Here is a 24,158-nt window from a genome sequence, read left to right as displayed (position 1 = left end):
CATCTTGCTAACGGCAGCAGGAGAAGGGGTTTCGCCTACGGGGGGGTAACGTGGTCCAGACGGGACCCGCGACGCTGCACTGAGGCAGCTGCGAGGTGGAGGGGCCGGGTGTGGTGGGGAGCCGAGTTGGGGGGGGCTAAAAGCTGCACCCCACAGTGGCCTTTCTTTGAGGGCTTTTGTAGCCGCTGGGTGCGGGCAGCCCAGGTGTCTCGGCATGTCAGGATGCCCGGGGGGTATCGGGGTGCTCAGGGGGTGTCAGGATTCCCGGGGGGTGTCAGGATGCCCAGGGGGTATCAGGATGCTCGGGGGGTATCGGGGTGCTCAGGGGATGTCGGGATGCCCGGGGGGTATCAGGATGCTCGGGGGGTATCGGGGTGCTCAGGGGATGTCGGGATGCCCGGGGGGTATCAGGATGCTCGGGGGGTATCGGGGTGCTCAGGGGGTGTCAGGATGCCCGGGGGGTATCAGGATGCTCGGGGGCTTCCCCAGCCTGGCGTGGCCTTTCACGGGGGGCACGGCCAGGCTGACACCTCCCTGGGTCCCATCCTGACACCCCCCCGGTCCCACCCTGCGGCGGTGCTGGGACCAGCAGGGCCGAAGCCACCAGACTAAATCCAGGTCTCCGAGCGACGGCAAAGCAACCTGAGCATCCTCTCCCGGGGGGGACGCCTGCTTTGGGGGGAAGTACCACCTCGGGAGCTGGAAATTTGGGGCTTTTGTGTCTGGACGGACGGGCCGCACCCTTGTGGGGTCACCCTGGGGTGGTGGCTGTGGGAGAAGGGACCCCACCACTGCTCAGCCCCCCCGGCCAAGCCGGCGAGGACCCGCTCTCACCCCAGCCAAATTCCTGGGCGCTTAATGAGTAACCGGCAGCGAGGTGCGGGGCAGCGCTCGGCCTCGAGTGGGTGTTTCTGTGTGTTCCTGCCAGCCGCGGCTCCCCGGCCGTGTTTGTGCAGGGCTGGGGGCCAGGGGGGCCGGGAACCCTCTCCATCGCGGCGCCGGCGCTGCAGGGTCGGGGGGCCCCGCGCGGTGCGTGGGGCTCGGCGAGGTCAGCGCTGGCGGGGGCACGCAGCCGGGGAGGGCAGCTCCTCTTTATGGCCATCGTAAGCTTTACAGGCTGTTTAAAGCTCCAAGAGCGGCCGTAAAAACAATCTGGGGGAGCTGGAGGGGGGCTCTGCAGAGCGTAGCTGAGACCCCCCCAACTCATTTCATGCCCTGTGCCAAGGCCGGGCTGGTCACCCCCGACGCCTCCGCTGCTCCCTCCCGCAGCATCCGGCCCTGAGCGCAGCATGGAGGGTCCCGACATCTTCCTGGGCCCCTGCGAAGGTGCCCTCCGCGGGGTCCCGGGTCAGAAACGTCGCTGCCCGTCGGCCCTGGAGCCTGCCACCGCACCCAGCCCCGGCACCAAGGCTGGCTGGGAGGAGGAGGAGGAAGATGAGGATGAAGACCGCTGTCGGGGAGTGCCCTTGCGGCGATCCTGCGCCCTCCGGACCTCCATCCACTCCCGGGACCCCTTCCGCCGGCACAGCTGGGAGCCGGGCAAGGAGCTGCGTGGGGTCCCCGGCTACGACCAGCTCAGGTAGCCGTGACCCGCCCCGTGTCCCCAGCCCAGCCCCGCAGCCGTGCCCTCGCACCGCTGCTCCTGAGCCCCCCGACTCGGGGGCTGGGGTCCTCCGTGCAGCACCCCCGGCTGCACCCCAGGGACGAGCATCCCTTGCCCTGACCCGCTGGGGATGCCCCAAAAGCTGGGCGCTAGAGCAAGGCTCACCCCACGGGCATGGGGGTCCCGGTTTGGTGGCTCCCCCCCAGCTCAGGGTCCCCCTCTCCCCGCCGCAGCGTGAGTCTCAAAGGGCTGAGCCCCGACGACATCGACTCCAGCGCCGAGCAGCTGGACGGGCTGGGGCGGCACCGGCGGGACCCCCGGCGAGCCCCCCTCCTCCACAGCAACGACGACCTGGAGTCCCTGCTTTCCCAGGACGAGGAGGACGAGGCCGACGTGCAGCGGGCGCAGGTAGGAGCCCCCTCCTCCTCCTCCTCTTCCTGCCACCCCGGGGTGCCCGTCATCCAGCACCCATCTGCAGCCGGGGGATGGATACAGGGGCTGAGCTGGGGTGAGGGCAGGGGACCCCGGGAGAGGGGATCATGATGGGTCCCCAGGAAAGCCCCATCCTGGGTGGCTTTGCCATTGGGTGCTCCTGCCCAAGCTGTGTTATCCTCCGGGAGCAGCTTCGTTTCGGGGACCAAGCGTGGGGAGGGGAAAATAGACAACCGATGAGCCTGGGGGCCATCCGGCACCGGTACGAGCCCGGGCGCACCATCCTGGGGACCGGGAGCTGCCCTGTGCCACCCGCCGGGCCCTGCCAAAGAGCTGGTAGAGGGTGGCGGGGACAGGAGCCGGTGGCCTCGGTGCCAACGCCGTCACCGCTGGCAGGAGGATGCACGGAGGCTGCCGGCATACCGTGCCCGGCAGAGCGCCGGCGGCTGCGCCCTCTCCAAATCGGCGTCGCTCAGCGTCATCGACAGCTTCCCCGACGCTGGCGGTGAGTAGTGGCACCCACGTCCCCCCGGGCAAGACGGGGGTGGCGGGCCCCACGTCGCACCCCCACCCCACCCCGGCGCTGCGTCCCCGTCCCTGCTCAAACCTCCCTGATAACGACCCAAAATCGATGGCGCTTCCACCAAAGTTAATTATTTCTCATCCCCCCGCCTGCGGCAGCCCTTGACCGCGGCAGATGCTTCCCCAACCAGAAGGGCTGGCTTCTCTCGCCGCGCTTCGGCCCCGCTTTTAATTCATCTTTCTTTTGCCGTTGCAGAAACCTCCCCCTTCGCCTCCCAGCAGAGCCTGGTCAATGGGTGAGTCGGGGGGACAGCAGCCGTGGGGCTGGGGGTGCACGGTGTACCCCTGTACCGGGGTGTCAGTGAGGCAGCTCAGGGACTAGCGAGCCCCGGGGGGAGATTTAGAGATGAAAATATTGGCCCAAATAGGGATTTTTTTTTTTTTTTTCCGCTTGTGGCTGCGGAAAGGGAACGGACGGCTGCGTGCAGCGGGGTCAGGCTGAGACCCGACACACTTCACTCCCTCTCAGCATCGGGGTGAGCGGGAGCAAACCCCCAGGGACTGTCAGGCTGGAGGGGGACGGTGTCCCCCCCATCCCCGGGTTGCCGGGCCCCGCTCCTGGCAGGGCACCGCGCCGGCGGCGTGGGCCCCTCGTCCCCCGCGCCTGTCACAGCCCATTCCCGTCTTCATTAGGGCGGCTGCTCCCGGGCATCACCGCGCCCGGGGCTGGCCGGGCGCCCCGCGGGGGCCGAGCGAGGACAGGGACGGGGGCACAGAGGGGGCCAGGCTGGCCCCCAACCGCCTCGCCAGAAAGGATGGTGCCGCGTGGCCCCCGCAGCCGCCCCCCTGCCCGTGTCCCCGGGGATGGGCTGGGAGCAGGGGTGTCCCCCAGGAGCCAGGGCCTGAGCGGGGCCACCCAGGAAAGGGGGGGCTCCACGCCCGTAGCACCCCACACCTTGGGGCTGTACCCATAGCTGCACCCATACAAACCGGCACCACCACCCCGCTCCCCAAAATTACGGAGCAGGTGAGACGGTGGGGGGGTCACCGAGGAGGGGACGTAGCCACCCGCCGGGAGGGGGGGGCCTCTGCACCCCGCGGGGCTCGGGGCGAACAGAGGGGGCTCTGTGCTCGCCCCAGCTGGGAGCCGAGCGGCCGGCCCGGAGCGGCCGGGGGCCGGGGCGGCCGGGCTCGCTCCTCCCCGTTTCCCGGGGACAGAGGAGGATTGTCCGGGCCGGATCCTCCGTCTCCTGCAGCTTCGGCGCCGGGAGCTGCGGGCAGCTGGCGGGGGAGGCGGGGAGCCGGAGCTGGGAGGAGACCCCCCTGGGCCGGACCCTCAGCTTCATCAAGAGGATGACGGGGAAGACGAAGGTAGGGAGGGGAAGCGGAGGGGGTGGCGGGGCGATTCGCTCCCCGAAATGCGGCGTTGGGGTTGGGATGGGGGGGGAGGAGGCTCATTCGGTGCTCTGCCCTCGGGGGAAGCCGTGCCTCAGTTTCCCCGCTCCGTGCTGGCACCGCCCGTGGCCGGTTTTCGTACTTGGGGGTCGGAAGGGGGGGACACCCCGAACGCGCGCGGGGAGGGAGACCGAGGGGGAAGGCGCTGGCCCGGCGGGTGCCGCATCCCGCCCGGGCACCGGCGCCGCGGCTCCGCCGGCGCTGCCGTCGCCCCCCGCCCGGCCCCGGCCCCGGCCCCACGCTCACACCCTCGCGGGGCCGCCGGGCCGCGCAGCGGGTGGCGAGCGCCGACGGCGAGCCCGCCACGGCGGCGGGCAACCAAAGCCGCTCGCCCCCGGCGGCGAGGCGGGGGCTGTGCGGGGACCCCTGCCCGCCGGGGGTGGGTCCCGGCGGGGCTCGCCGCCCTGCGCGGCCCCCCCGCTCCGCGCCTTCCCGCGGCGCTCCTTTCCCCGCGTGTTTCCCCCCCCCGTGCCTCAGTTTCCCCATTCCTCACCGGGAGGCGATGCGCGCTCCCCGGGTGCCGGGCTGCTCTGGTTGACTCTGGGTGGCCGTGGGGCAGCGAGGGGGCACGGGGGGGTCCTCCCCGGCCACCGCCGCCCCCTCCCGTGGGGTCAGGAGCCTAGGGGGAAACTGAGGCGCAAGCAGTGCACGCGGCATCCTGGGGGCCCACGGGCCGCTGACGGCTTTACGTTGCCATCCACCCCGCGCTACCCGCGTCTGGGGCGTGAAACCCACCTCGCCCCCGCCACGGCGGCCCCCCGGCGTCGCGATTTGCCGCCGTGCCAGGCCGTTAATCCCCCCCCGGCCCCTGATCTCATCCTGCCTCCTCCCTGTCGGGCAGCAGCGGCCGGATTAGCGGCCAGCTGCTAACATCATCATGGGGGCCGCGCTCCCCCACCCCAGCGCCGCGGCCAGCGGGCCAAAACCCTTCCCGGCGTGGCGACGCGGTCCGGACCCCGCGGTCGGGACGGCTCCGTCCTCGTCCCACCCCGCTGGGCGCTGAACCGGGGCTGGATATGGTTTTAAATCCAGGATTTGGTAGTATTTTTATTTTTCGGGAGGAAAGGGCTGCTCAGGCCGGGCTCTCGCCGAGTCTCGGTTTAGCAAAGTTTGTCCCATCAAATCCCCGGGGAGGGAGAAGGGTCCTTGAAGGCTGGGAGTGCTGGTGGTGGTCCGGATCTGGCCTCCCGCCAGCGAATGGATGGGAAAAGGGGGTCGATCGCGGCCGAGGCGGCGGGACGCCGAGCCGTGCGTGCGGCGATTGCGTCAGGCGGAGCGGCAGAGGGGAAATTGGGGTGCAGGGGGAGCGGGGTGCCCACCCCAGCATCGTTGGCAGAACCCCCCCAACACGCTCCCCGCGTTGCTGGTGGCACCGGGATGGTGCCAGGCGTCCCCGGCCGAGGCAGCACCGTCCCCGTGGAGGGGACAAGGTCCCCTGGCTCATGCAGGCGCTCATAGTTTTGGGGGGGTCCCAAGCAGAGACTGTGGGAGGGACGGGGACGGGCCCCCAGGGTCCTGGGGCACCACAGGAGGGAGGCCCTGGGGCTCGACAGGGGACATCGGCAGGGGTGACCTCAATAGAGGGGACCCCAATAGAGGGGACCCCAACAGAGGGGACCCCGAGAGGTCTGCAGGCAGCAGAGAGCACCCAGTGCCACTTGGGGGGGACAAGCTGGAGCCCTGTGGGGTGTCGGCGCGCCGGGCGCTGGCCGGGAAGCGGCGGTGGGGAGCGGGGAGGCCGCGGAGGGGAGGGACCGTGCTATTTCAGGAAGAAATAATAATCCCAGCGCTGGGGCCGAGCTCGCCGCCGCCGCCTCGGGGACTCGTCGCGGTCCCTTCCCCGGGGAGCCCCAGCCATGTACGGCCGTCCTGCGCCCCGGGTGAGTCACGGGAACGGCTGGGAACGGGGGGCCCGGGGGGCCCGGGGCGTCGCCGCCACCGCCGCGTGATGCCGGGGGGCGGCGTGGGGGGACCCCGGGAGCAGGCAGCCGCGATGCCGTGGGGCGGCTGCACCCCCGCGGCAATGCCCAGCGGCAGTTTTGGCGAGGGGCTGGTGCTGGGGTGACTCTGTCCTCGTGGCGCGGGGGGGACCGCGCTGTTTCCCCCCGGGGTTGTGGGGTCCCCTCTGCAAGCAGAGCACCCCCATCTCCTCCCTTCCTGACTTCTTCTGAGCCATCGCCGCTTCCCCCTTCGCCCTCTGCCCCCACGTGATGCTCGTGGGGCTTTCCGGCGCCCGGATCCAGCCCCGCCGCGCGGGGAGAAGCACCGAACCCCAACGGGCATCGCCGGAGCCTCCCCGCCGGCCGCCTCCTGCCGCGGCGTAGCCGGGCGCCTGGCCGGGGGTCCCTTCCGTCAGCGTTGGGGCTGGTTCAGGGTAATGGCCGGCGAGGGGGAAGCAGAAGCAAACCCCGGCCGGAGGCTTTGTACCGCGGGAGGAAATGAGAAATTAGGAATTTAGGCTCTGGGTGAAAGGAGGAGCGTGACCGTGTCCCCCCCGGATGCTCGGGGCGGCCTCGCGAGGGTTTGCTTCTGCTTTCGGGACCGCGAGTTAATTAAAACCCGGCCTTGGCAGCAGGGCCCCCGCCCAGGACCGAGCCTGCGCTGGCTTAACGGCCGCGGCTGCCTCCGGAAAACCGCTCCAGCCGGAGCTGCCGCCTGGCTTTGCGTGGCTGGATGTGTTTTCCCGACGGCTCCGCTCCGACTTCCAACTTCTCTTTCCTGGGAGCTGCGTGCGTGGGTGCATCCCCACCCTGCGTGGGTGCATCCCGCCCGTTTGCCGCAGGCTTCGCAGGGCCGGATTCGGCACCGCCATGCCGTTTCCTTTGCCGCCGGCAATGATTTCTGCGGGGAAACCGAGGCGGCCCGTTAAGAGCCGCGGCACGGCTCGGCGGCGGCGGTGCCTTTCCGCGGTTACTTATTAAGCCGAAAGCCGCCGGCATCTCTCCGGTTTGCCCACCTGGCTTTGTCCTCGTCCCCTTGGTGAGCGCCAAATGCCGCCGGGCTCGGAAACGCACAGAAAAGGGATATTTATTTCCTTAAGGAGCTGTTTGCGCCCACGGGACGCCGCAGCAGGATGGGTGGCCTTGCTGGGTGATGCTTGGGGGTCAGGGTCCCTGAAAAGCCTCCCCTTGGCCGCAGCCCCAGGCTCTGCCGGGGCTTGGAGCCGTCCTGGTGCCTCGGTTCTCCTGGCAACCTCGGTAGCGTTATCTCCGGCAGTGAGCAGGATAAATCCGATAAATCCCGGCTTCTCCCAGCCGGCGAGTTAATGTTCAACCGGATGGAGGTTAGGCCAGCTCCTGCTTGGCATTTTGGGGGAAAAAAAAGCAGAATTCCGTCTAAATACCACCTTCAGCCCCACTTTCCGGCGTCGGGGATCTGGATGGGAAAGCGGCTTTTTCTGTCCCCCCTCCCAAAAGCTGGTGGGAAGCATCGGCATCCCCAGGGGCAGGGTCCGGCATCGAGTTGCTCCGTTTGGGAGATAAAATCCCCAAAATGGAGGAAAAGCGTCACGCTGGGCCCGCAACGCAGGGCTGGGATTCGTGCGTCACCCCGCAACTGCGCTTTGGGGGTATTCGGGGGAGTTTTGGGGAGTCCCGCAGCGGCCGGGCAATGAGGGGTAGAAATCCCATGGGATTTTCCTCCTCTTTGCGGGATTCCGGCCCGGAGGGGCTGGCGTCGCTCGGGGAGGGCGCAGGCGGCGGGTGGGTCGCGGTCCCCAAAGCGTGGGGTGCGTGTGGGGAGGGGAAACTGAGGCAGGAGCGCCAGGGCCGGTCCGGGGATACGCCGGTGTGATCCGGAGCCGCTCTGCATCCGGGGTGATGCCGGGGTGCCCGTTCCCAAAAGCCACGGCCGGATCCGGAGTGACTCCGGAGTGCCCGTTCCCATGCTGCCGGTCCCCACCCGGGGCCCGATCCTGCGTCACGCCGGTCCCGTCTCGAACAAAGGCCCGCGGGCAGCACGAGGCCGGGGCCGGCAGCGCGACCCGCCCCCGGGGGGGGGCGGAGCCCGGAGCCCGGCAGGAGCGGGCAGGGGCGGGCAGAAGCAGGCAGGAGCAGGCAGGAGCGGAGCGGCTCCGTGGATTATGTCTCGCATCGAGTCGCTGGCCCGGGCGAAGAGCGATCGTGCCAAGGTGGGTCCCGGCGGGCGGTGCAGCCCCCCCCGGGGGGGGGGGTCCCCCACAGCCCCTCTCCCTCTGGGGGCGTGAATTTCCCTTCCCTGCTCCTCGGGGGGGGGGGGTGTCACTCCCAGGGGGTTCAATCCCCCCTCGCTCGGGGCGCTGCTCCCCCCAGTTTAGGGGGCTCTGCCCTTCCCCACCCATCCCGGGGGGGAGGCGCAGTTTTTGGGGTCCTTCCCGCGGTGAGGGGGTGCCGTGGGGGGGGCGTGGGGATGGGACGATGCTCAGGGTGGCGTTCATGGGGGGGGGGGGTGTCTGTGCATTTGGAGGGGGTCCCTGGCAAAGTGGGGGGGGGCGCGGGGAGGTGGGCGAGGATCCTCTGCGAGCCTCGGCGCAGCCGCTCCCCATTGTGCAGCGGGGTCTCCTGGGAAGACAATAACCCTCCTGCCTGCACCGCTGCCCGCGCTCCTGCCCGCCGCCCGCGCCCCGACGCCCCGACACCAGGCGGGCACCGCCGCCGCCCGCCGAACGTCCCGCCGGCAACTTCTTCGGCGAAGCAGCGGCCAAACTTCCTCCGTCGCTCTCGCTCGTCAGCCTGGTTTCCGCCGAAGCCGAAGGCCTTTTGGTGGCGTGGAAACCCTCCAGCTCCGGCACGGCGGGTGAGGAAGTCGCCTTCTCCTCCTGCCGAGGGGGTGGGAGCGAGGTGGGACCCCCGGCGCCCCGGTTTTCTCGTCCGGCAGAGACAAAGCCCCGCCGTCGCTGGGGCGGTGGGGAAACTGAGGCACGGCGAGCCGGGGCGCGCTCGTCCCGCGGGAGCGTTTCCCCGTCGCCCGGGACTTGGCGAGGGTGTGAGGGGGGGGCCGGGTGCCGTCGTGCCGCCCGGAGCATGTGGCAATCGCCGGCGTGGCGAAACGATGGGCAGGGGCGGGGGGAAACCCAGCTGGCGGCGGGCGCTGCCGGCGCTCGGCGAGGCTTTGTGCCGCTGCCGCCGGCTGCTGCAGGCGTGCAAGGCCGGCACGTGTGCAAGGTGGGTGTGCAAGGCCGGCGCGCGTGCAAGGCGGGCGTGCAAGGCCGGCATGTGTGCAAGGTGGGTGTGCAAGGCCGGCGCGCGTGCAAGGCGGGCGTGCAAAGCTCCGCTCCCCCTCCCTGCCTCGGTTTAAACCGGGGATTTTCGGAGGGCTGAGGGGGGAACGGCGCTCCCCCAGCTCACGTGGTGTGAACCGGCCTTGCGTGCACCGAGTTTGCGGGGTCTGAGCCGGCCGGCGAGCGGCTGGAGGTTTGGGGGTGCTCAGCCCTGAGGCGCGGGTTTGGGGGGGCCGGCGGAGGTGGTGGCGGGGGGGGGAAGTGGTTGTTGGTTCCTGTGCCGGGCTGGGGGGAAATGGCGGTTTTTGTTTAAAGAAAGTTTCCTCAAGGCCGGTCTCGCCCCACCCAGGGCCGTGCCCGGGGCCGGGGGGGCTGTCGGTGTGTCCCCCCCAGGCGCCGGCGCCGCCGCCAGCTGTCACCGCTGTGGAGTTGGGGGGGCCCCCCCGACAAAGGAGGCGCAGGGGGGCACTGCCGGTGGCAGATGGGACGGGAGGGACCCCGTCCCCCGCGGTGGGACCCGCTTTTAGGGACACTCCCAGCACGGCACACCCCCCCCCGCTGCTGCCTTCCCTTGAGCCCCCCAAAACAGTGGAGGGGGGGTCCCCACTGCTCCCACGATGCACCCCCCGGCTGAACCCCCCAAAACCACAGCCTCGCTCCTCCGGCAGCTTGAAACCTCAGAGGGGACAAATTTGGGGCCAGAATAGAGCTTTTTTGCACGGGGGGGGAGCACCCCATCTTCTGGCGGGGGGGCAAGGAGCTGCCGGGCACCCCCGCGCGGTTTCGGCCCCGGCGCGGCGGCATCTTTTGTTGCCGCGCCGGTGAGGACGGCGCTGGCTTTGTTCGGCGCCGGGGTGGCAGGCGGGGGGGACCGTCCCCGACGAAGACGGGACCGACGCGCCTCCGGGACGCCATTTCGGGGGTCGGATCCCTCACTCAAAGGTCAGACCTTTGCTTTTTGGGGGGGCCGCCCCCCCACCCCAGCCTTTCGCACCCGGCGTGGATGCGGGGTGATGCCGCGAGTGGCTTTTTGGGGACATACACAACACACGTGACACCACGGGGTGGTGGCAGCGGGGGCTGCCGTCACCCCAAAACCTCTCCCCCGGGTCTGGCTGGAGTTTTTTCGGCTCCGGAGGTTGGCGCGGGCGTGTTCTCACGCAGGAAAAGAAATCGGCTATCTTGGGCGAAGTCGTGTCGGTGCCGGCAGAAATACACCCGCCGTAGGCGTCGCACCACCGCGCCGGCAAAAACCCCCAAAAAACCCGATTTCTATTTAAAGCAGAGAAACTTTCTGCTCCCCGCCCGCGCTGGGGAGGTCGGGTGTGGGGGGACCCTCCGAAAGCCCCGGCCCGGCGATGCCGCGGCGCCCGATGCCGGGGATTTGGCTCGACAGCCGGTGTCGTGCCGGTGCGGGGGGAACGCGGCCGGGCTTCGGGTGTCGGTCGGTTTGGGGGTGTTTGTATTGGGGTACGCCACCGGGTTTTGGGGGGCAGTGGGGGGACCCTTAGAACCCTGGTGTGTTTGGGGGGGGCACGGGGATGGAGGTGGTGGCATGGCCGCAGGTCGCCCCCCCCGGGTTATTTACAGCCACGCGGTGGCTCGTGTCCTGCCGCCTCTGCCGTGTGTGTCCCCCCCGCCGTGGGGTGCAGCCTGACACCCCCCAACCTGCTGTCGGACCCAGGTGCCTGGGCTGGGGGGGGTCACCATCCCCCCCCGCTCACCCACACGGGGCGGCCGCGTCCTCGGCATCCCACCGGCAGCAGGGACCCTCTGTGCCCCCCCCGCCCGGCACAGGGGGGCCTTGTGTCCCCCACCGGGCTGGATTTGGGGCTGCTGCCAGAGGGCCCTGGGTCGAAAGGCCCCCTGCTCCCATCCCCGGGGGGCAGCCGAAGCCCCTCGTGGCTCCGGGCCCCTGAATTCCCTCCAAGCCCCCCCCCAAATTCCTCTTCTCCCACCCCTGTGCGCTCTCCCTTCTATAGACAGGCACGGGGGTGCATGTGACCCCCCCCAAATATTTCCAGGGCACCCAGGGGTGCTTTCTGGCACCGTCACCCGTTGTGCCTGGCCCACCCCCCCACTGCCGGGGGGGACAGCCAGGCGTGATGCGTGGCGGGCGGATGGGTGGGGGTCTGGGGGGGTCCCAGGTGGGGTTGGGGGTCCGGGGTGGGTGGGAACCGGGGCTGGGGAGCAAATCCAGGCGGGCTGATGGCGGGGGGGCCGCGGCGGCAGGAAGAGGAATCGCCTCCCGCCTTTGTCTGGCGGCGGTTTGGTTTCCTGCGGCCGGGGCGGCCGGGGCGGCCGGGGTCCCTCCGGGGAGAGGGGGGGACAACACCAAATCAAGAGGGAGAGAAAGGGAGAATTAGAAAAAGGAAAAAAAGGAAAGCGGAGGAAAATGGAAAAAAAGTGGAGGAAAAGGGAAAAGACCAGAGGAAATGAAAACAAAAGGGGGGAAAAGGGCAAAAACAAAAAAGGGAAAAAAGGCAAAAAAAAAGGCAAAAATAAAAAGGAAAACAAAGAAAAAAGGGGAAAAAAGGAAAGAAAAAAGAGAAAAAAGAAAAAAGGAAAGCAAAACAAAAGGGAAAAAGAAAGGAAAGCAAAACAAAGGGGAAAAAAAGGCAAACAAAACAAAAGAAAAGGAAAGCCAAAAAAAGAAGGGCAAAAAAACCAACCCGGGGAAAAAAAAAGCAGCAAAGCAAAGGAAAAAGCGACGCGAAGAACCGGGGCCCGGGAACGATCGCGGCCCCGAGCGGGGCCGACCCCCGGTCGGGCGGGGGTGGGGGGGCTGCGGGGCCGGGAGGTGCTGCCGCTCCCGCGCGCCGCTCCCGGCCGTGGGGGGCTCCCGTGGGCTCCCGTGGGCTCCCTCGCCTTCCTCCCCTCCGGCCCAGCTCCGCCCGGGGGGGTCAGGAGCGGGAATGGGAAGCGGGACCCCCGCCGGGCCGGCGCTGAGCGGGGGCTTTGGCACCCAAAGCGTCGCCGTTCCGGGGGGGCTGGCGCGGAGAGGGTCCGTTTGGCGGGTGGCCGGTGCCAGGCGCGGCCGGGCGCCGCGGCGGGGGGACACGGGGACACAAAGGCGGCTCTGTGCCGGTGGGGGCGCGGGGGGGTCCGAGGCCGGAGCGGCCGCCCCGGAGGTGCTCGGGGTGACGCCGGCTCGCTCCCCTTTTGCGGGAGGGGAGAACCGTGGCGAGCTGCCGGCAGCACCGGGGTCCCTGGGCCGGACCCCGACACCATCCCCGTGGGGGGCAACTGGCCTCCGCCCCGCCGTTTCGGGGGAAAAAGGGCGAAAATATCTACTTCGGATCAAAAAAGGCGGCGGAAGGCGCAGGGCTGCCGGCTGCGACGCTCCGGCGATGCCCCCGGCCCCCATGGGTGCCGGGAAGCGTCGTCACACCCCCCCCCCCCCGCTGCGGCCCCCGCATCTCGTCCCCATTGGGGCTGGCGGCTGCGGTGCCGGGGGGGGGTTCTCCCGCAGCCACCCGGTTGTCATGGTTATGGGATGATGGGAAGCACGGGCGAGCGGAGCGACCGGGGTGGCTTCTCCCCAGCCGCTCGGCTCCCCGTCCTCCCCGCCCCGGGGTGGCAGGACCCCCCGAGCATCGCGGGGGGCCGGGGCGTCCCCCGTCACCCCCGGCTCCCCGCAACCATGAGCCGCATCCCGAAGCAAGCGGGGGCCGTGCCGGGCGGCGCCGCCGGGCGCCCGCCGTGCCGCAGCCCCGTCAGGCGCCCGTCGCATCTCTCCGGGCAGAGCAAGGAGAAGGAGAAGATGAAGGAGGGCAAGGAGAAGGACGCCCGCTACACCAACGGCCACCTCTTCACCACCATCACCGTCTCCGGCATGACCATGTGCTTCGCCTGCAACAAGAGCATCACGGCCAAGGAAGCTCTGATCTGCCCCAGTGAGTAGCCGTAACGGCCGCGGCGGCTTTGCCGGCCGGGCACGGCGATCCCCGCTGCTTTGGCGCCGCGGGTTCGTGCGGCGGAGCAGGAGGGATGCTCACGGAGCCGATTTCTCCGAGGCATCCTGGCAAACGCCGGCGTGCCGCCCCGGCACAGCCCGGCGAAGCAGTCGGCACCGCCGGCTCCTTCTAGCTCCCCCGGTGTGGGCGACGCTGCGGTGCCGGATGGAGCCGCTGTGCCCGTGGCACCGGGCCGGCGCGGGGCCTCGTGTCCGCCGGGGTGGGGGGGTCTCGGCGGCGCCGCGGAGGCTCAGCTGCTCCTCGGCAGCTGCGGCTCCGGCGGCGCCTGGTGTCATCCGCGCCCGCCCGGATTCCCTCCGCATCTGCTCCCGTCGCTCCGGTGGCGGCGGCTCCCCGGGGATTGGGGCGGCGGGAGGGTCCCCCCGGTGTCTCCGAGGGTGGCCGTACCGTCACCTCTCCCCGTGCCCCCCCCCCAGCCTGCAACGTCACCATCCACAACCGCTGCAAGGACACGCTGCCCAACTGCACCAAGGTGAAGCAGAAGGTGAGCGCCCGCCCGGCCGCGACAAGTGACACGAGCTGGCCGGTCTCAGCCGCTCCAGGTTTTTTGGGGGTGGGGGGGGCGAGGGGACGCACGCACGGGGACGGCGACACCCGCCGTGACGCCTCCGCTCCCTCCCCCAGCAACAGAAAGCCGCGCTGCTGAAGAACAGCTCGGCGCTGCAGTCGGTCTCGCTGCGCAATAAAAGTGAGTGGGGTGCGACGTGCCGGGGGGTGGGGGAGGACGGCCCTTCCCCCCCGCCACGCCGCCCGCCGCCGAGGTGTCGGGGCAGGGCCAGGGCCCTCTCCCGGCCGGGGGGGACGCGTCCCCGGGCGGCGATGCGGGGCGGGGGACGCCGTATCGGGGCGTCCCCCGCGGGCGGCGGCGCTGACCCCCGGCGCCCGCGCCCCCCCCAGCCGCCGTCCGGGAGCGCCCCAACTCGGCCATCTACCCCTCGGAGAGCTTCCGCCAGACGCTGCTGGGGCCCCGCCGCGGCCGCCCCTCCCTCTCCCTCTCCAAGAGCGTCTCCACCACCAACATCGCGGGGTAAGCGGGGCGGGGGGCCGGGGGGGGGGGTCGTCGTCGGGCGTCCCCGGCGCGTCCCCGGCGCGTCCCCGGCGCGTCACCGGCGCGTCGTGCCCCCCCCCCGCCAGGACGTTCAGCGACGAGTCTCCCCTGGGGATACGGCGCATCCTGTCGCAGTCCACGGACTCGCTCAACGCGCGCAACCGCACGCTCTCCGTGGAGTCGCTCATCGACGAAGGTGGGCGCCCGCCGGGGGCGGGGGGCAGGCGGGGGCGCAGGGCCAGCCCCGGCTCCCGCCGCCCCTCCCGCGCAGGCCCCGACGTCATCCTCAACCAGCTGATGAGCGACTTCGAGGCGGACGGGAAGGACTTCGAGGCGGATTCCTGGAGCTTGGCCGTGGACAACAGCTACCTGCAGCAGCACAAGATGGACGTCATGAAGCGCCAGGACGTCATCTACGGTGAGCGGCCGCGCGGGGCGGGGGACGCGGGGACGCGGGGGACGGTCCCCGCGCCTCACCCGTCCCGCCCCGCGGCAGAGCTGATCCAGACGGAGATCCACCACGTCCGCACGCTGAAGATCATGGCCGACATGTTCCGCAAGGCCATGCTGGAGGACCTGCAGGTGGACCCCACCACGGTGCAGAAGATCTTCCCCTGCGTGGACGAGCTGAGCCAGATCCACGAGCGGTTCCTGGCGCAGCTCCTGGAGCGGCGCAGGGAGTCCCTGGCCCACGACAGCAACAAGAACTTCGTCATCGACCGGCTGGGGGACATCCTCGTGGGCCAGGTGGGGCCGGCGTGGGGCCGGCGGGCGCGGGCCGCGGCGGCGGGCCGCGGGCTCGCTGACGTCCCTTCGTTGCCCCCCGCCAAGTTCTCGGGCGCCAGCGCGGAGCAGCTGAGGAAAGCCTACTCCGAGTTCTGCAGCAAGCACACCAAAGCCGTCAAGGAGTACAAGGACCTGCTCGCCCGCGACAAGCGCTTCCAGCAGTTCGTCCGGGTGAGCGCCCGCCGTCCCTGCCCGGCGCCGGAGGGACCCCCGGCGTGGCTGGGGGGCTCCAGGCTCCGTGGAAAACCCTTCTGCCGACTCCGTGCCTCGGTTTCCCCCGCCGCGTGTCTCTCCCTAATGGCTCTTAAAAGAGCTCGGGGGGGGGGGGGTCTGCCGGTGATAACGGGGCGTCCGGTGCTTCCTCCCTCCGTCCGGCCAGAGGATGACGCGGTCCCCGCTGCTCCGACGTCACGGCGTGCCTGAGTGCATCCTGCTGGTGACGCAGAGGATCACCAAGTACCCGGTGCTCATCGAGCGCATCCTGAAGAACTCCAGAGGTAGCGGGGGGGGGGGGGGGGGCGGGGAGCGGGCGGCCCGGGGGGCCGCGCGTGCTGCGGGGGGCCCCTTCCGGCCCTGACCGCGCCCCCCCCCCTTCACCCCAGACAACGAGGGTGACTCCGCGGACCTGTCGCGGGCGCTGAAGCTGGTGAAGGAGCTGATCTCCTCCGTCAACGAGGAGGTGCACGCCTGCGAGATGAACGCGCGGCTGTGGGACGTCTACAGGCGCGTGGACGGCCGAGCCAAAGTGCAGCTGCCGTGGGAGAGCCGCGCCGGCGTTTTCGGCAAGGACGAGCTCCTGCGGCGCAAGCTGGTGCACAGCGGCTGCATGCTCTGGAAGACGGCGGCCGGGCGCTTCAAAGGTGGGGGCCGGGGTGCCGGCGGGGGGGCCGGGGGGCTGGGGATGGAGCTGCCAGGGGATGGGAGTGATGCGGGAGCAGGGTACCGGGGCGTGGGGACCCCCAGGGAGCAGGGTGCTGTGGGACGGGGGTACCGGGGCGTGGGGACCCCCAGGGAGCAGGGGGCTGTGGGACGGGGGTACCGGGGCGTGGGGACCCCCAGGGAGCAGGGTGCTGTGGGACGGGGGTACCGGGGCGTGGGGACCCCCAGGGAGCAGGGTGCTGTGGGACGGGGGTACCGGGGCGTGGGGACCCCCAGGGAGCAGGGTGCTGTGGGACGGGGGTACCGGGGCGTGGGGACCCCCAGGGAGCAGGGGGCTGTGGGACGGGGGTACCGGGGCGTGGGGACCCCCAGGGACCGGGGTGCTGTGGGACGGGGGTACCAGGGGACTGGAGCTATGTGGGGATGGGGCTGCCAGGGTCCACAGCGCCCAGGGACAGAAGGTGCTGGAGGACGTGGGTGGCTGCGTTTGGGGACGCGGGGGACCAGGGGCTGGGGGGACCAGGGGAGGGGGTACCTGGCTATGACGGTGGCGGGGTGCCGGGGGATGAGGGTGCTGGGGGGGGGGATGCCTGCGGAGCGGGGTGCCAGGTGCCTTCACCCTCCGGGGATGAATTTAGGAGCAGCCCTGGGACGAAGGGGGCCGCGGGGCTCTGTGGGGTGGGACACCCCACGGCCTCGCCCCCCCCCAGCCTCTCCCATCCCCGCGCTCCCTCCCAGATGTCCTGGTGCTGCTGCTGACAGACGTCCTCATCTTCCTGCAAGAGAAGGACCAGAAATACACCTTCCCCATGCTGGTGCGCCGCCGCCCGGCCCCCGCGTCCCGGCCCCCCGGCCGTGCCGGCGGCGGCACCACGTGCCGACCCCGTCGCCTGTCCCGCAGGACAAACCGGCCGTCATCTCCCTGCAAAACCTCATCGTGCGGGATATCGCCAACCAGGAGAAGGGGATGTTCCTGATCAGCGCGGCGCCGCCGGAGATGTACGAGGTCCACGCCGCCTCCCGCGACGACCGCAACAACTGGATGAAGGTCATCCAGCAGACGGTCAGCCTGTGCGTGTCAGCCCCGCGGAGCGGGGCGAGTTCGGGGAGGGGGCGGCGGGGGCGGCTCCGGGTCGGGCGCTCCGAGCCGCGGCGGGATGCGGGCAGGGCGGACGCGGCGCGGGGTGGGGCCGGGGGTCCCGGCTCTGACCCCCCGGTCCCTTCAGCTGCCCCAGCCGCCAGGACTTTCCCCTGATCGAGACGGAGATCGAAGCGTCCTTGCGCAAGCTGAAAGGTGGGTGCCGCCGCCGGGGGGGGGCCGTGGCCGCCGGCCCCCCGCCCCGCTCAGCCGCCCCCGCCCCGCAGACCGTATCCTGCAGCAGGACCGGAAGATCTCGGCGCTGCTGGAGGAGAAGGTGGGGCTCTTCGCCGACATGCTGGCCCTGGCCAGCGGCGGCGAGGAGCCCTCGCCCACCCCGGCCCCCCGCGCCCTCTTCCGCTCCGACTCGGCCGAGGGGTCCCGCGGGGAGAAGCTGATGCACGACGCCATCCGGGAGGGTAGGGAACGCCGCGGGACGCCGCGGGACGGCGACGCTCCCGGTGGGGACGCGCAGGGCTGGGCGCGGGGCTCACCCTGCCCTTCCCCACAGTGGAGGGCCTGAAGGAGATCTTCACGGGCGCCGGCCGGGACCGGGACCAAGGCAACCCCCCCGAGGCCGAGAGCTGCGCCAGCCCCGGCGCCGGCGGTGAGACGGGGGACGGGGGACGCGGGACGCCTGCCGGCCGGGGCAGGGGCACCCGCGCCCGACTCGGGGTCCCCCCGGACCGCGGCGGGGCTCACCCCCCCCCTCTCCCCGCAGACGGCGACGCCGGCAGCTTCAACGGCTCCCTGGAGTTTTGCCGGACGGATTCGGACGCCGGGCAGCGGGTGAGCGCGGCGGGGGGACGCGGGGGGACGCACGCCCGCCCCGTGCCGCGGCCGCCGCGCCGACACTGTTCTCCTCCGTAGGACGGGAACGGCAACCAGCTCCTGCAGCGGGTGCCCCAGGAGGTAAGGGGGGGCGGGGCGGGGGAGACCCCCGGCTCCCGCCGCGCGGCACGGGCGTGCCTCGGTGTCCCCCCCCCGCCGCGCCGGGGGCTCAGCGTCCCGTCCGCTGCCCCCCAGGAGATCAACCAGCGGCTGGTGAACCTCTACGCCCTCCTGCACGGGCTGCAGGTCGGTGGCAGCGTGCTGCGGGGAGGGGGCGGGATGGGGGGCCAGCTGCTGTCCCCCTGCCCGTACCCCTGCCTGCATCCATCCCCTGCCCCCATCCATCCCCTGCCCGCATCCCCTGCCCGCATTCATCCCCTGTCTGCATCCATCCCCTGCCCGCATCCCCTGCCCGCACCCCCTGCCTGCACCCCCTGCCTGCATCCATCCCCTGCCCGCATCCCCTGCCCGCACCCCCTGCCTGCACCCCCTGCCTGCATCCATCCCCTGCCCGCACCCCCTGCCCGCATCCATCCCCTGCCCGCATCCATCCCCTGCCTGCATCCATCCCCTGCCCGTACCCCCACCTACATCCATCCCCTTCCCGCATCCCCTGCCTGCATCCATCCCCTGCCCGCATCTCCCTGCCTACATCCACCCCTCTGCCTACATCCATCCCCTGCCCGCACCCCCTGCCCGCACGCCTGCCCGCGCCCCTGCCCACGCCCCTGCCCGCCTCCCCGCAGGCGGTGGTGCGCCAGCAGGACACGCTGCTGGAGCTGCAGCAGCAGGAGGGCGCGGAGAAGCCGTCCCGCCGCGGCTCCCAGCCGGCCCCGGCCGAGCCGGCGGCGCGCGCGGGCGAGAAGCCGGGCGCCACGGAGCTGGCGCTGCTGCAGCGGCAGCACGGGCTGCTGCAGGAGGAGCTGGGGCGCTGCCGGCAGCTCTGCCAGGAGCGGGCGCAGGAGGCCGCGGCGCTGGAGACGCGGCTGCGGGACAGCGAGCGGGAGCGCGTCCGGCTGGAGCGCGAGCTGGACGAGGCCCGGCGGCAGCTGGGCGCTCTGCGGCAGGAGGGCGGCGCGCGGGGACGCCGCGGGACCGATCCGCGGCGGAGGAGCCTGCCGGCCGGCGACGCACTCTATCTCAGCTTCACCCCGCCCCAGGTAGAGCGGGGAGGACGGGCTCATGTGCGGCACGAGCGCGTCCGGCCTCAGCCCGCCCGGGTTTGGGGCGCGGGGAGGTGGTGGTGGGAGGAAGAAGATGTGCTGGTGCGTGACGTGAGTGTATCTGGCCTCAGCCCACTCGGGTTCGGGGCCGGGCGGGGGGGCAGATGTGCTCACGCGTGACGCAAGCGCGTCCAGCCTCAACCCGCCCGGGGTGCGGGCCTGGGGAGGCGGGGGATGAAGGATGTGCTCATGTGCGGCACGAGTGCGGCCAGCCTCAGGCCCACCTGGGTGCGGGGCCTGGAGTAGGGGCAAGATGCGCTCATGCGTGATACGAGTGTGTTCGGCCTCAGCTGATCCGGCTTTGGGGCCTGGGAGGGGTGGCGGGAAGGATGCGCTCATGCGTGACACGAGTGCGTGGGACCTCAGCGCACCCGGTTTTGGGGTGTGGGGAGGCAACGGCGGGGGGGGGGGGGCGTGGTGAAAGACACGCTCATGCATGACACGAGTGCGCCTGGCCTCAGCTCATCCAGCTTTGAGGCTTCAGGGGGCGGGAAGGATGCGCTCATGCGTGACATGAGTGCGCCCGGCCTCAGCCCCTGCAGGTTGGGGGGCACGGGGGCTCAGGCCTGACCACCCCGTCCGTGCTCCCGCTCCTCCCTCTCAGCAGCTGAGCCACGGCCCCCACCCCGGCAGCCTCTCCTACCACCACCCGGCCTTCGCCCCCTGCCCCCGGGAGGAGCTGGATTACCGGGGGGCTGACCCTGACCGGCGGCCGGAGGGCGAGGACGCCCTGGATGCGCTCCTGGAGGACGAGGGCTTGGGGAGCCGCCTCTCCCCCCCCGCCAGCCCCCGAGGTGGGTCCCCGGGGTGGGGATGGGGGGGCAGGAGCCGGCCCCGGGTCCGCGCTTGCCCCCCGGGGGAGTTAACCCCGTGTTTTCCCCCCAGATTTCCTGAGGATGCAGGATATTCCCGAGGAGGTGGAGAGCAGCCAGGAGCTGAAGGAGGGCGAGGGGGGCTCGGCGGAGAGTTAGGGAGCCGCTCCAGCCCCTCCCCGGCCCCCCGCCCCAGGGGGATGCGGGGGGCAGGATCCGGCCCGGGGAGGGGGGCGCAGCCAGGGCTGTTTTGGGGAGCTGCTATTCCCGCGGGAGCCTTATGGGGCTGGGGGAGGGGGGTGCAGTCGCCCCCTCCCCTCTGCCCGGATTTATTTATTTATTTTGTCGTCTGGGGGTGGGAGGAGGCGGCTGAGGGGGGTCCTGGTCTGTCGCAGCGCTGGGCAGGATGCGGCCCCCCCCCCGACAGCGCTGACGTCCCTGAAGCGGCCACGTCTCTACCAAAGCTCGGCCCAGGCCCTGTTTTGGGGGGGCTGCTGGGGGCGGGGGGCCGGGACAGCTGGTTTTACTGGGTTGGTTGGGCGGTTGGTTGGTTGGTTGGTTCCCCTCGGTTTAACTGTATTAAAAAAAAAAAAAAAAAGGAAAAGAAGGAAAAAATTTAAAAAAGGAAAATAATTAAAAAGACCAGTTTGGCCCCAAACTGGGCGGGTGGGTGGCGGGGGGGGACAGGTGGGGGGGGCTGCGGGCAGGGCCGCATCCAGACCCCCGGGGTGGGGACAGGAAGTGGGAGGACGGGGTGCTGTGGCATGCGCCGAGTGCGTGGGGTCTCAGCCATGCAGCGAGCGCGGTGGGTCTCAAGCTGCCACCCGTGTCTGTCGGTGTGTCCCCCGCCCCGCGGGGAGAGCGGTGGCGGGCGTCTGCCCCCCGGCCCCTCCCTCCCTTGTCCCCTTGAGGTGAGCCGAGCACCTCTGTTCTCAGCAGGCTGCCGCTTTGCGCGGTGCCTGATGCCAGGGCGATGGGCGCCCGTGGCCGGGGTGCCCGAGGGGGCAGCGGGGACGGTTTTCCCCTGTGAAGACGGTGAGCGGGAGGTCCCCGGGGAGGCGACGGGACAAGCCTGGGCCGGGCGTGCGCCAGCCCCGGGCGTGGGGAGGCGACGGGGCGGACGACGCGCACCCAAGGCGCCCGCACCCACACGCCTCCGACGCTCGCGGCACCCGCACCCGCCCCGGCCCGGCGGGGGGCAGGGGGTCGTGGGGGGCCCCCCACAGCGGCCATGAAGCGGATGTTCTCCTGCTCCAGCTCGCAGGTGGCGGTGAGTCCTGGCCCCCCACGTCCGGGGGGACCCCAGACCGCCCCGGGGCTGGGGACCCCCCACCCCCTGGATGGGGTTAACACCCACCCTCGGCGCCCTGCAAGCGCCCACGGGTGCTGCCACGGTGCCAGGGTGGGCTGGGGGGGCTGCGGCCATTTGGGGTGAGGGGATGCTTCCGCCTGGTCCTGAACCGCAGCCAGCCGTGGTGCTCAGCGCCGGTCCTGCCCCAATGCCGGCTGCAATCCCAATCCCAATCCCAGCCCCAATAACAGCCCTAATGCCGGCTGCAATCCCGACTCCAATCCCAGCCCCAATCCCAGCCCTTACGCCAGATGCAATCCCGACTCCGATCCCAGCCCCAATCCCAGCCCCGACGCCGTCTGCAATCCCGACCCCGATCCCAGCCCCGACGCCGGCTGGAATCCCGACCCCGATCCCAGCCCCGATGCCGGCTGCAATCCCGACCCCGATCCCAGCCCCGACGCCGGCTGCAATCCCGACCCCGATCCCAGCCCCGACGCCGGCTGCAATCCCGACCCCGATCCCAGCCCCGACGCCGGCTGCAATCCCGACCCCGATCCCAGCCCCAATCCCGGCCGCGACGCCCCAGCGCTCAGCCCTGAGCCCCAGTGCCCAGCCCCAGAGCTCGCCCCCAAACCTGGCCCCGCCGGGGGTCCCGCCGCCCGGCCCGGCCCCGGCCCCGGTGCCCACCCACGCCCTGCGCGGCGGCGGAGCCCGGCGCGGCGGCGGAGCCCGACAAACCAGCCGGGCAGGCGCAGGCAGGTACACGCTCGCCCGCCTCGCCTCGCCCTCCCCGGCCGGCGCCGGGGCAGGGCCCCGCGGGGACCCCGGCCCCCCGGCCCCCGCGGAGCGTGCCGGCAAGCGGGGAAACCGAGGCACGGCTCCGCGCCGCTGCCGGGGGAGGCGCTCGGGGGTCCCAAAAGGGGGGTCAGCCCCCGCCGCGGCCCTTCCGCCCGGAGAACCCGCGCCTCGGTTCCCCCTCGCCGCCCGGCGGGGCAGGGCGGGGGTCCCGACCCCGCAGCCGCTCGCCGCCCCCCAGGTCGAGCGCTGGAACAAGCAGGACCAGAAGCTTCTGGAAGCGGTGGAGAAGGGCGGACGTGGGCAGGGTGTCCGCCCTCGCCGCACGCAAGACGGCCCGGCCCCGCCAAGCTCAACGCCGCGGGGCAGTCGGCGTACGTCCGGGGCCGGGCGGCGCGCGGGGGCCGGCGTGGCGGGCGGGGGTCTCGGTCGCAGCCGCCTCTCGCCCCCCTCCAGCTTCCACCTGGCCGCGGCCAAGGGTCTGACCGAGTGCCTGACGCTGCTGCTGGCGCGCGGGGCCCCCGTGAACGAGAAGAACGATGACGGTAAGGGGGGGGCGCCGGCGGGGACGCCCCCCGGGGCGGGGGCCGCAGCCAGCCCGAGCCGGGCCCCGTGTCCCCCCGCGGGTCTCCCGCAGGCAGCACCGCTCTGCACCTCGCCACCATCGCCTGCCAGCCCCAGTGCGTCAAGGTGCTGCTGCAGGTGCGGGGCGGGCGGGGCGGGGTGGGGGTGGCATGGGATGGGGATGGGATGGGGGTGGGATGGGGGTGGGATGGGGATGGGATGGGATGTGATGGGGTGGGATGGGATGGGGATGGGGATGGGATGGGGATGGGGACGGGATGTGATGTGATGGGGTGGGATGGGATGGGGTGGGATGGGGATGGCATGGGGATGGGGGTGGGATGGGGATGGGGATGGGGATGAGATGGGGATGGGGACGGGATGTGATGGGGTGGGATGGATGGGGATGGGATGGGGATGGGATGTGATGTGATGGGGTGGGATGGGATGGGGTGGGATGGGGATGGCATGGGGATGGGGGTGGGATGGGGATGGGGATGGGATGGGATGGGGATGAGATGGGGATGGGGACGGGATGTGATGTGAAGGGGTGGGATGGGATGGGGATGGGGATGGGATGGGGATGGGGACGGGATGTGATGTGATGGGGTGGGATGGGGATGGCATGGGGATGGGGGTGGGATGGGGTTGGGGACAGGATGGGATGGGGAAGGGATGGGGGTGGGATGGGGGTGAGATGGGATGGGGGTGGGATGGGAGTGGGATGGGGATGGGGACAGGATGGGATGGGGGTGAGATGGGATGGGGGTGGGATGGGAGTGGGATGGGGATGGGGACGGGATGGGATGGGAAGGGATGGGTGGGATTGTGATGGGGTAGGATGGGATGGGGTGGGATGGGGATGGCATGGGGATGGGGGTGGGATGGGGATGGGGATGGGATGGGATGGGGATGGGGGTGGGATGGGGATGGGATGGGATGGGGATGGGGATGGGATGGGATGTGATGGGTGGGATGGGATGGGGTGGGATGGGGATGGGGACAGGATGGGATGGGATGGGATGGGGATGGGGATGGATGGGATGTGATGGGGTGGATGGGATGGGTGGGGAAGATGATGGGGGGGGGGGGGAGCTGCGGTTGGAATTGGGATGCTGTTTGGATGGGGACAGGGACAGGGATGGGGACAGGGATGCGCAGGGGGCTGCGGATGAGGATGGGAATAGGGCTGGGGATGGGCAGGGCAGGACGCAGGGTCCTGTCCCCAGCTCGGGGAGGGTCCCTGCCCGCTGTCCCCCCCCCAGTTCGGCGCCAACGAGGGCCACGTGGACGGGCAGAACCGAACCCCCCTGCACTGGGCTGGTGAGTGCCGGGGGTCCCCGCACCAGGCACCGAAGGCTCTTCCGGGGAGGCCCGCTCGGCCCCCCCGCGGAGCCGCCCCCCACGCTGACGCAGCCCCCTCGCAGCCTCCTCGGGCTGCGCCTCCAGCGTGCTGCTGCTCTGCGACCACGAGGCCCTCCTGGACGTCACCGACGCCGTGAGCGGGGACCGGGGTGGGGGGTGCCGGGGGCGCCGGCGGACGGCGGGGGGCTGACGGGCGCCTCGCGTGCCCCCCCAGCACGGGCAGACCCCCCTGATGCT

The 24,158-nt window shown here is 71.3% G+C and overlaps 2 protein-coding genes across 2 annotated transcripts; both read left to right on the top strand.

The window, feature by feature from the left end:
* Positions 1 to 982: 982 nt before the first annotated feature.
* Positions 983 to 20,062, top strand: ARHGEF2 (Rho/Rac guanine nucleotide exchange factor 2; the record flags this gene model as incomplete). Its single annotated transcript, XM_082011509.1, has 26 exons — positions 983 to 1,579; positions 1,837 to 2,011; positions 2,432 to 2,540; positions 2,814 to 2,853; positions 3,814 to 3,928; positions 12,955 to 13,105; positions 13,603 to 13,670; positions 13,811 to 13,874; positions 14,084 to 14,213; positions 14,321 to 14,430; positions 14,506 to 14,652; positions 14,731 to 14,981; positions 15,066 to 15,191; positions 15,400 to 15,517; positions 15,623 to 15,880; positions 16,638 to 16,714; positions 16,801 to 16,970; positions 17,126 to 17,193; positions 17,265 to 17,456; positions 17,549 to 17,644; positions 17,759 to 17,826; positions 17,908 to 17,949; positions 18,064 to 18,114; positions 18,615 to 19,028; positions 19,696 to 19,885; positions 19,977 to 20,062. Exons 1-26 carry the CDS (start codon positions 1,290 to 1,292, stop codon positions 20,060 to 20,062), a joined length of 3,606 nt encoding a protein of 1,201 aa, XP_081867635.1. The 5' UTR covers positions 983 to 1,289.
* Positions 20,063 to 20,606: 544 nt separating this feature from the next.
* Positions 20,607 to 24,111, top strand: LOC309414275 (ankyrin repeat domain-containing protein 35-like; the record flags this gene model as incomplete). The annotated part of the gene is given in 8 exon segments (XM_082011575.1): positions 20,607 to 21,173; positions 22,234 to 22,287; positions 22,289 to 22,333; positions 22,335 to 22,366; positions 22,449 to 22,537; positions 22,630 to 22,694; positions 23,822 to 23,879; positions 23,984 to 24,111. Coding segments are annotated over 8 exon segments (510 nt in total). The 5' UTR covers positions 20,607 to 21,134.
* Between the last annotated feature and the right edge of the window lie 47 nt (positions 24,112 to 24,158).

This window comes from Phaethon aethereus (genome assembly GCF_964289735.1).
Source record: "Phaethon aethereus genome assembly, chromosome: 28".
Lineage (NCBI taxonomy): Eukaryota > Metazoa > Chordata > Aves > Phaethontiformes > Phaethontidae > Phaethon > Phaethon aethereus.
The sequence above is the reverse complement of the archived record's forward strand: the minus strand, read 5'-3'. Positions and strand labels throughout refer to the sequence as shown.